General features: G+C 43.2%; 1 protein-coding gene across 1 annotated transcript; it reads left to right on the forward strand.

The window, feature by feature from the left end:
* Positions 1–8,875: 8,875 nt before the first annotated feature.
* LOC120055647 lies at positions 8,876–10,773 on the forward strand. Its single transcript, XM_039003536.1, has 4 exons — positions 8,876–9,168; positions 9,263–9,532; positions 9,629–9,733; positions 9,853–10,773. Exons 1-4 carry the CDS (start codon positions 8,907–8,909, stop codon positions 10,236–10,238), a joined length of 1,023 nt encoding a protein of 340 aa, XP_038859464.1. The 5' UTR covers positions 8,876–8,906; the 3' UTR covers positions 10,239–10,773.
* Positions 10,774–11,405: the final 632 nt, after the last annotated feature.

Raw genomic sequence — 11,405 nt, forward strand, 5'->3', positions numbered from 1 at the left:
TAAAGACCATCAGCCCATCACTACTCACTAACCTGCTAAAGACCATCAGCCCATCACTACTCACTAACCTGCTAAAGACCATCAGCCCATCACTACTCACTAACCTGCTAAAGACCATCAGCCCATCACTACTCACTAACCTGCTAAAGACCATCAGCCCATCACTACTGACTAGCCTGCTAAAGACCATCAGCCCATCACTACTCACTAGCCTGCTAAAGACCATCAGCCCATCACTACTCACTAGCCTGCTAAAGACCATCAGCCCATTACTAATCATTAGCCTGCTAAAGACCATCAGCCCATCGCTACTCACTAGCCTGCTAAAGACCATCAGCCAATCGCTACTCACTAACCTGCTAAAGACCATCAGCCCATCACTACTCACTAACCTGCTAAAGACCATCAGCCCATCACTACTCACTAGCCTGCTAAAGACCATCAGCCCATCACTACTCACTAGCCTGCTAAAGACCATCAGCCCATCACTACTCACTAACCTGCTAAAGACCATCAGCCCATCACTACTCAATAGCCTGCTAAAGACCATCAGCCCATCACTACTCACTAGCCTGCTAAAGACCATCAGCCCATCACTACTCACTAGACTGCTAAAGACCATCAGCCCATCACTACTCACTAGCCTGCTAAAGACCATCAGCCCATCACTACTCACTAACCTGCTAAAGACCATCAGCCCATCACTACTCACTAGCCTGCTAAAGACCATCAGCCCATCACTACTCACTAGCCTGCTAAAGACCATCAGCCCATCACTACTCACTAACCTGCTAAAGACCATCAGCCCATCACTACTCACTAACCTGCTAAAGACCATCAGCCCATCACTACTCACTAGCCTGCTAAAGACCATCAGCCCATCACTACTCACTAGCCTGCTAAAGACCATCACCCCATCACTACTCACTAACCTGCTAAAGACCATCAGCCCATCACTACTCACTAGCCTGCTAAAGACCATCAGCCCATCACTACTCACTAACCTGTTAAAGACCATCAGCCCATCACTACTGACTAGCCTGCTAAAGACCATCAGCCCATCACTACTCACTAGCCTGCTAAAGACCATCAGCCCATCACTACTCACTAGCCTGCCAAGACCATCAGCCCATTACTAATCATTAGCCTGCTAAAGACCATCAGCCCATCACTACTCACTATCCTGCTAAAGACCATCAGCCCATCACTACACACTAACCTGCTAAAGACCATCAGCCCATCACTACTCACTAGCCTGCTAAAGACCATCAGCCCATCACTACTCACTAACCTGCTAAAGACCACCAGCCCATCACTACTCACTAACCTGCTAAAGACCATCAGCCCATCACTACTCACTAACCTGCTAAAGACCATCAGCCCATCACTACTCACTAGCCTGCTAAAGACCATCAGCCCATCACTACTCACTAACCTGCTAAAGACCATCAGCCCATCACTACTCACTAACCTGCTAAAGACCATCAGCCCATCACTACTCACTAGCCTGCTAAAGACCATCAGCCCATCACTACTCACTAGCCTGCTAAAGACCATCACCCCATCACTACTCACTAACCTGCTAAAGACCATCAGCCCATCACTACTCACTAGCCTGCTAAAGACCATCAGCCCATCACTACTCACTAACCTGCTAAAGACCATCAGCCCATCACTACTCACTAGCCTGCTAAAGACCATCAGCCCATCACTACTCACTAACCTGCTAAAGACCATCAGCCCATCACTACTCACTAGCCTGCTAAAGACCATCAGCCCATCACTACTCACTAACCTGCTAAAGGCCATCAGCCCATCACTACTCACTAGCCTGCTAAAGACCATCAGCCCATCACTACTCACTAACCTGCTAAAGACCATCAGCCCATCACGACTCACTAGCCTGCTAAAGACCATCAGCCCATCACTACTCACTAGCCTGCTAAAGACCATCAGCCCATCACTACTCACTAGCCTGCTAAAGACCATCAGCCCATCACTACTCACTAGCCTGCTAAAGACCATCAGCCCATCACTACTCACTAGCCTGCTACAGACCATCAGCCCATCACTACTCACTAGCCTGCTACAGACCATCAGCCCATCACTACTCACTAGCCTGCTAAAGACCATCAGCCCATCACTATTCACTAGCCTGATTAGGGCTGGACGTCTTTCTCTCTGGCCCTTAATGTCAGTTCCAAGCTGTCAGCCATTTAGCCTTCAGCCTGCCACAATAGAGACATTACCACATGACTGAGTGAGTAAAGAGGGAGAGAAAAGGAGGGAGGGGGAGACTCCAGATTGCCTGCCTGTATTCACCAGAACAACCCTGTCATCACCTCTGTACCCCTATCAGTCCCCCAACCCCCCAAGCTTACCCCCTCTTCTCTGCCAAAACCAAAACCTCTGAGTTTGTGTGTTTATATGTGTGTGTGACAACAGAAACTCTTTCAGGTGCACTCTGCTTTACTTTTTAACTGCCATCTGTTGTCATCTCCCTTCATCAATCACCCCTAGTTTTACTTACAAAAATGTGTCTCTCCAATCTTTAGATAAATGTGACTCAGAGTGAACACATTGAAACGCTCCAATGATCGGGGTCAGTTTTGGTGCTCCTTTGGGAAGCAGACCGACCATCACAGGGTGAGGGATGAGAGACTGAAGTTCACAGTTCACTCTGAGTGAAAGAGATATAGAACAGAGAGCGGGAGAACAAGTGAGAGCAAGGGAAAGAAGGGTCAGTGTTGTTTCAGAAAGGGATCGAGAGAAAGAGCAAGAGAGAGGAAGAAAGAGAGAGAGGAAGAAAGAGAGAGTCAAGCTACTTCCTTCTGGAGATGAACGCTAAGCTTTAGTGAGGATCAAACAACATGGGGAGACAGACATTTAGTGTTGCACTTGCTGGTTGGTTAGCTTCTCTCTCATTTCATATGAAGGGACAGGCTCAGGCTTAATAATAAACTAAATTCCTTAGCTAGATGTAAAATCGCACGACTACTGTAAGACCTTCTCGAAAATAACTTCAAAATGAATGACAGATTTCTTGATTTATCTTGATTTATTCGGACAATATTTTAGGGTGACGTACAGTAGTAGTGACAGTTGTTGCTAGGTAACACGCTAAGATTAAGAAGAAGTCGCTGCCAAGCGAGCAGAGTCAGCATACGATGGCCATTCGATAAAGAAGCTTCCGAAGGGAGCAGTGGAGCCCTCGATGACTCGACAACTAGTGTTTGAGATTGACTAGATTGACGAGAATTGAAGGGGGACATCACTGTTGGAATTTATGACAGGGCACTGTTTTGTCACCAGAATACTGAATGCAGCTTCATGTCAGGATCAGAACAGAAAATGTGAAAATTAAAAAGGAGAGAGAAAAGAGCTTAGAATTTAGGTCACCGAGTAAAAGCCGGGACACGGAACCAATCGTCATCATAATTGGGCCCTTAACAAATCTCTGGAAGTAGGAGTGTGCTGTGCTGCACACACACACACACATACACACACCAACCCAACCACCCACACACACACACACACAGAAACACACAGAAACACCCACTCACCCACACACACAGACACACACACACACACACACACAGAAACACACATGCACATGCACATCCACCCAACCACCCACTCACACACACACACAGACACACAGACACACATGCACACACCAACCCAACCACCCACCCACACACATACACAGACACACACACAGTACACACACACAGACACAGTACAACCCGAACCACTGGGGATGGAGTAGAGCGACAATGTAAATCAGTGTATGTATTTGGTGTTTTTATGGGTCTTTCAGGAGCCTGGTTTGGGACAGAAGTGCGATAAAGAGACACTTTCCATGGTAAATATAAGTGTGGTTGTGACCCAGCATTAATCCCCCAAGCCTGTCCGTGGTGACCTAGACGACTCTATTTTGCAGATGGACCACAGGGCGAAGACATCAGAACAACATTCAAAAGTCTATTGATTCATAATTGATTGAGTTAATTCTTGCCACTAGGGGGGTGCCATTTCGACATAGCACATTTCAACGGCCTCGTACTCAATTCTTGCTCGTACAATATGCATATTATTCTTACTATTGGATAGAAAACACTCTCTAGTTTCTAAAACCGTTCGAATTATGTCTGTGGGTGAAACAGAACTCTTTCTACAGCGAAATCCATGACAGGAACTGCGAAGGTCTGAAAACTAGGCTCTGCTCTCAGATCAGTTTAAAGCTCTGTTTGTATCCTATGGGTCGACATGAACTGCACCCGCCTTCCCCTGGATGTCAGTAACCAATGAGAAGTGGAATGGACTTTCTACGTAGTACTCAGAGGTTATAAAAGGCCAAGGAGCGAGGGGTCCTCTCTTTTCAACGCTCGCCATTACGCAAAGCAAGACCTCAGGATGGCGTTTTGAAACGCTCAGTTATCGACCTTAGATATATCCGTCTGTAATTTAATTCGTTATAGGTGTTAGAAACATCATAACGAAGTTATTTTAAACCGAGTTATATCAGTTTATGCGAGTATATTGCTATTTTCGGAATTTCCTTAGTATTGAGTTTGAAGATTTGGGCATGCTGTGGCCTCATAGCTACTTGTTAGCTGCTATTTCCGAAGTTGAACACGACGTTTTACAACCAAGCAACAATTCTTTTGGACAAAGGACCACTTCGCCAAGATTCTGATGGAAGCTCGTCCAAAAGTAAGAGCTATTTATGATGTTATTCCGTATTTATGTGGAAAAATGTAAACGTATTTGTCCGCCATTATTGCGGCACTAGTCTGGCTGTAACGCAGACTGTATGTCTATTAACGTTAATTTTAAAAATCTAACTCAGCGATTGCATTAAGAACTAATTTGTCTTTCAATTGCTGTCCAACCTGTATTTTTTTAGTCAAGTTTATGAATAGCTTTCGATAAGAATAGGTGCCTTTCCAAGATGGCGCAGGACAGATTGCTTGATTTTTTGCCCACAAATCACGTTGTGTAACCACGAATTGTGCGGCTAAATATGCACATTTTCGAACCAACTCTATATGAATTGTGTAATATGATGTTACAGGACTGTCATCTGAAGAATTCTGAGAAGGTTAGTGAAAAAATTAATAGCGTTTGGTGGTTTATAACGTTATTGCTATTTTTGCCTTGAATCAATGCTGCTGTGTGACTGACTATTGTAGTAAGCTAAGATAACGCTATATTGTGTTTTCGCTGTAAAACACTTAGAAAATCTGAAATATTGGCTATATTCACAAGATCTGTGTCTTTCATCTGCTGTACGCTGTGTATTTTTAAGAAATGTTTTATGATGAGTAATTAGCTAATACACGATGGTCTCTGTAGTTATTCTAGTCGCTTTGGGGAGAGTTGTGATGGGGGCTGCAATTGTAAACTATGATTTATACCTGAAATATGCACATTTTTCTAACAAAACCTATGCTATACAATAAATATGTTATCAGACTGTCATCTGATGAGGTTGTTTCTTGGTTAGTGGCTATTTATATCTTTATTTGGTCGAATTTGTGATAGCTACTGATGCAGTAAGAAAATGGTGGAGTAAGAAAAGTGTTGTCTTTTGCTAACGTGGTTAGCTAATAGATTTACATATTGTGTCTTCCCTGTAAAACATTTTAAAAATCAGAGATGATGGCTTGAATCACATGATCTGTATCTTTAATTTGGTGTTTTGGACTTGTGATTTCATGAACATTTTATTTTATGATATCCCTGTAACTTTAGGCTAGGCTATGCTAGTCAGCTTTTGTGATGGGGGGGATCCCGGATCCGGGTTTGGGAGGTGTTAGAGGTTATTAATAAACTCAAATTATTTTGGTTTAAAATCAGGGTTAAAATTAAATCAACTCATAGAAATGTTGATGTAATGTAATTTGGATTGGCTTATAGATCAATTTGTACAGTCCCTCATCAGCCCATCATCAGCCCATCATCAGCCTATCATGAACCCATCAACAGTCCATCATGAACCCATCAACAGTCCATCATTAGCCCCTTATCAACCCATCAGCCTATCATCAGCCCATCATCAGCCCATCATCAGCCCATCATCAGCCTATCATGAACCCATCAACAGTCCATCATTAGCCCCTCATCAACCCATCAGCCCATCATCAGCCCATCATCAGCCCATCATCAGCCCATCATCAGCCTATCATGAACCCATCAACAGTCCATCATTCGCCCCTCATCAACCCATCAGCCTATCATCAGCCCATCATCAGCCCATCATCAGCCTATCTTGAACCCATCAACAGTCCATCATTAGCCCCTCATCAACCCATCAGCCTATCATCAGCCCATCATCAGCCCATCATCAGCCTATCATGAACCCATCAACAGTCCATCATTAGCCCCTCATCAACTCATCAGCCCATCATCAGCCCATCATCAGCCTATCATGAACCCATCATCAGCCTATCATGAACCCATCAACAGTCCATCATTAGCCTCTCATCAACCCATCAGCCCATCATCAGCCCATCATCAAATGTCAGTAGCTCAATACATTGCTGTCAAAGGGAAAAGATGAGTGTCACAGGGTTGACATTTTTCTCAATACACTGCCGTCAATGAGAAAAGATGAGAGTTACAGGGTGGATAAACAATTGTACAAGTGGATAAACAGGTGAAGCCCTGCATGTCTTTAAAAAAAGGCTAATAAATGTAGGCCTACATTGAAATCCACACATTGGCTGCTATTGTAGGCTGAATGATAGAACAGCTATTTCAATGTTAAAATGTTATGGGATGCATTCTCTCCATTGTTTTTGATGGTAGACCATTCTGGTAGGCCTACGTTATGATCAAATAGCCACAGTAGCCTACTTGACCACTGTTAGAACTAACTTAAAGCAGATACAGTCTCAGTGTTTACAGTCAACGTGCCCTCTGGAAATTGCACAGAATTTTCTCAACATTCAAGTTTGCACTCAGCAGACCTTAAATTTGCTCAGTGAAATAAAAAAATTAGAGAGAACATTAGAGAGATTAAAGTAGATGTCACACGTCAAAATTTGATGGATGACCCTATGTGAACCTATGTGACCGCTATGTGAACCTAAGGGGCTGCCTGTCAGGACATCCTGATGGTTAGGTGGGGGTCTTTGGGTAAGGGTCCAGTTGTCAGGTCAACCGGTAATGATTTATGACCCAAGCCTGATTTATGACCCTATGTAATGATTTATGACCCTATGTCATGTAGAAGGGTGCATGTCAATATTTGGGTTTCAGGTCAGGACATCGTGGTGGTTAGGGGGGTAGGGTTGAGTAAGTGACCAGGTGTCAGGTCAACCTGTTTCTCACGGTTTGGGGGTGGTTAATGCCCCTTATAAAGCGGCTGAACAATACCTGTTTAAGCCTGTACATGATAACCCCCCTGAATATTAAACAAAAATGACACCTATGCCAATTTTAGGGATGTTATGCACGGCTTGTCATGAACCCAGTGACCAAAGCCTTGAAAAAGTTCTGTGTGAAGCTCCAGAATGTTTTAAAGGATTTTTGGGTACGAGTGAGGGCCACATGTCTTACATATTCCACCCGGAGGATTCTACGGTAAAGATATTCACAGACAGTGGACCCAAACCCCTTTATCAGGCAAAACCTGGGAGTTTTCCCCCGGCTCTGGGGATGAGAGAATGGCTAAACATCAGGCTGGCGCTTTGTAAAATTGAACAGGTCCTGAGTGGTACAAATGTGCCAGGATATGCTTTGGAAGAACAGGTCTGCGGCCGCAGTGATCTCAAGGCTCTAAGAATTGCTTCAATGGACTATAGCCCTGACAACAAAGTGACAATTTTAGCCTGTGACCTTTATGATAAGTCTAATGCTACAAAGTCTGTCAATTCTCCTGTAGCTTCCAGAGCACGCAAACATGTAAACTTTTTTATTCCTGTGTTTAGTTTTAAATGGGTGGATTATCCAATTTTCATAACCCTTATGAATAAGCTGGACATTCTCTTCCAAAATGGTGAACAGTTACAGCGCTGGGCGAGGCTTTCCTTGAGACAGAGTCAAGACCAAAAGGCCAGACGTCGGATCTACCCCTGGAGTGAAAACTTACCAAGTGTTGCTGAGCCTGGCAAGAGATCCCGGCATTTTGATGACCAACTGGACACTGACAATGGGGGGTGGTTGCATCAGATCCCTGGATCTGTAAGAACGGCATTGTAAAATACCTTAATAATGTAAGGCTATAAAATGTATGTACTAAATATTTTGAATGAAATAAATGGTTTTAAAATCAGAATCTTACCATGTCAGGAACTCTCGCGTTTGTTCACTCTTAGCGCAGTCGGTCCCTGAGAAAAAAACTTGCGCAATGTGCGCGCGTGTGTGTGTGTGTGTTTCAAAAACAGAGAAAAAAGGGTCGGGTGTGTTTGTTAAAAAAATACCCTTGCATCTGCGCTCAAGGCTCTCTATGCATGGGGGTCGTTTGAAACCAAGGTTTACACTATCTGGCAAAACAGATGCCTAAAAGTCATTCAGCCCAGCGATGTCGAGACCTCCCCACCCCCAGCATCTAGATGCTAGCCCCCGGAGATTTTAGAATATCAAAAAGATACCTAATGTTTAGACACCCCCCCAATACCCTATGTTTGAACCAAATGGCAGGTGTTTGAACCACATGTCTTAGGCTTCAAAGATAACTTTGAGGCGGTTTTAGCGCGAAAAAATACGACACCACGCGAGTCATACGGCTACAAAAGCTAAGCAAAACAGGTCCCCCTGTTAGCTTCGTTTTCGCGCATTTACCCTACAGCATTCCCCCAGGAATAGTTATCGGACGGACCCCGTTAAAAAAGATCATCTGGTAAAAACCCTCCTCATGGATATTTCTCAAGGTTAGTTCTTGAAATAAATATTTACATATGCTATATATTAGATTTGTTTGTTCTTGGGAATTGTTTGAAAACGTTGTATGTTATAGAAATATTAAACAGGCCTTAGGGCCCGGATTCTTAACGTATAAAATGTCAATATTAGCTAAAATGATTAGAGCTTTAATATTATCTAATGTTTTTTTAGATTCTCAAACCTTCACTCAGATTCTCCGAGATATAACTGAACTCGAACCGGCCGTAGGGTCTCCGGAACAAATTGTTTACATCCCAACGCCGACCCTGAATTGTAGTAAGTAAGATTCAAGAATTCCGTAAGAATATTTATACCTTAAAAACAAAAAGTGTAGGCATCTTATATTAAAAGTTATTTTATGTGTTTACAGCTGAAATACATCCTAGAACGGGTGCCATAGGGAGTCTACACGGTTTCTGTGAAGGATATGCCTACGAGACAATTGTGCCCTACTCCCAGGATGTATTTACACACAAGCCGCAAACAGAGACTTTAAACGGCCTGTCAACTCCCCTGACCCAGGACCGTTGGACGCCCCCTATTAAACACCAACGGACAATCAGGGCCCAGATCCACAGGTCCGCTTCACCCGAACAATACTACTGGGAGGGTATTCACGAGACAGCGTTACAAGGACAAGGTATGAATCAATTATCATTTATATATATATTTTATTTTTATGCCTGAATATGTTTAAACATGGACTAATGGTGTTTTTTTTATTTTTTACTTTCAGGCTCACAAGCTACAGACCAGGCAGATGCTATAATTAGGGTTGCCCAAAGACATGTTCCCGAGTTCTCAGAGCTTCTTCAGAACAGCCCTCTTCAAAAAAGCCGAGGTATTTAATTAATGTATTGTTAATATATAGGCTTATATCTGAAATGTATTTTACATTTTTATCAAACATATTTTAGGGTTAATAACCTATTTTTCTGTATGTATTATTTTTTAATGCAGACTCCTCGCCGGCTTATAAAGACATCCAAGAAGCTACACATCTAGATCCCGAAGAGGCGCCAAAGACCCCAGTCACCAGAACAGCGAAGCCTGATGATTTCAAAGTTTTAAATGACATTTCTGAGGTAGACGATTTGATGTTCTGTGAAGTGGCCAACCTTATTGAAGCGGCCAATTCTGGTGGGGCAACAGCCTCTTGTGAAATAGACCAAGCCGTGCTTTTCAAGGCTTTTACACAGGGTTTAAAATCACGAAAGGCTTTACTTCAACGTCGTATGGGTATTCTATTCGAACATCAATACAATCAGGATGTGTCATTCTGGCGTAGAGAGCTTCCCCGCATGTTAAACAACAGTAGGGTTAAAACAAGCAAATACCTCCGTTAAAAAACACATATGTAAAAAAAAAAAACACAAGCACACACATCCTTAAGTAGAGAAATGGCGCCCCCTATAGACCTAAGCGAGACAATTGAAACCCTCTTAGCGGAAATCCCTACAGAGCTCCAAGATATAATTAACCATATGAATGATTCTGGGCTAATTGACATAGGGGCTATAGATGAAAACCTATTATCCCAGATTCCCTCCGAACTCATTGAAATTATTACACGTATGAATGAGTCAGGGTCTGCAGATGAAAACAGGTTATCACAGATACCCGAATCAATCATATCTTTAATTACCCAGATGAACGAGAGCCCAAGGTTTAATTCTGCACCCCCTACACCTCTAAGCCATCCTTTAACACCCTTGTTCGAAGAGGAAACCCAATACGATGTTTTTGAACAGCTGAACAAATGTCTATCAAATCTGGAGCGGGAAGGTCTTGATCACAATGTACAGAACGAAAGCCCTAGGTTTAATTCTGCACCACCTACACCTCTAAGCCAGCCTTTAACACCCATGTCTGAAGAGTCTGAAACCCAATACGATGTTTTTGAACAGTTGGACAATTGTCTAGCAAATCAGGATGGGGATGGTCTTGATCGCAGTGAACATGTTTTGTATCGAAATAAATTCCACAATATTGAGGTTCGACAGTTTTTCAATTTCGCATGGGGGGGTCAGATTCGGGAATATGCTGTGTTTTACGTAATGCTTATGGACACTTTGAATGAACTGGTAGATAGAGTTAGAGCTTATAGCCAACCAAGGGATACCTTACAGTTGGAAATTTTTGGAGACAGTCTGCAGAGCCGTGTGTCGCTTATTTTAAATAGGGGTGAAGCAGATCTTGAACAATTTGTTAACCTGCTAGAACGCCTTGTTCAGTCAAATTTAAACGTGCTAGCAGATAGGACCCTCGAACTTGTAGTACAATTAGTCCGGCCACCACAAGGGGGCGGCGGGCAGAGACGTAAACTCGATAGCCTGATGCAGTCCGAAATCATAAGCAATAAAAAGGCCTACCTCATAATCGTTCACAATCATGGTAATAAGCTATGCTTTGCCATAGGTTTGGCCCACTTACTCAGCCCAGGATGTACAGAGCGCGAAGCGTTACAGAAAGCTCAAGAGCTACAAAAGGCTGTGGGTTTAGGTATACAGGAG

Source organism: Salvelinus namaycush, chromosome 11 (genome assembly GCF_016432855.1).
Source record: "Salvelinus namaycush isolate Seneca chromosome 11, SaNama_1.0, whole genome shotgun sequence".
NCBI classification, from domain to species: Eukaryota; Metazoa; Chordata; class Actinopteri; order Salmoniformes; family Salmonidae; genus Salvelinus; species Salvelinus namaycush.

Bases quoted from the DNA above. Each gene is read 5' to 3' on its own strand.
- LOC120055647 (XM_039003536.1), top strand. From the start codon at position 8,907: ATGCTATATATTAGATTTGTTTGTTCTTGGGAATTGTTTGAAAACGTT. The intron at 9,533-9,628 runs GTATGAATCAAT...TTTTACTTTCAG, and splicing joins GACAGCGTTACAAGGACAAG to GCTCACAAGCTACAGACCAG. The intron at 9,734-9,852 runs GTATTTAATTAA...TTTTTAATGCAG, and splicing joins CCCTCTTCAAAAAAGCCGAG to ACTCCTCGCCGGCTTATAAA.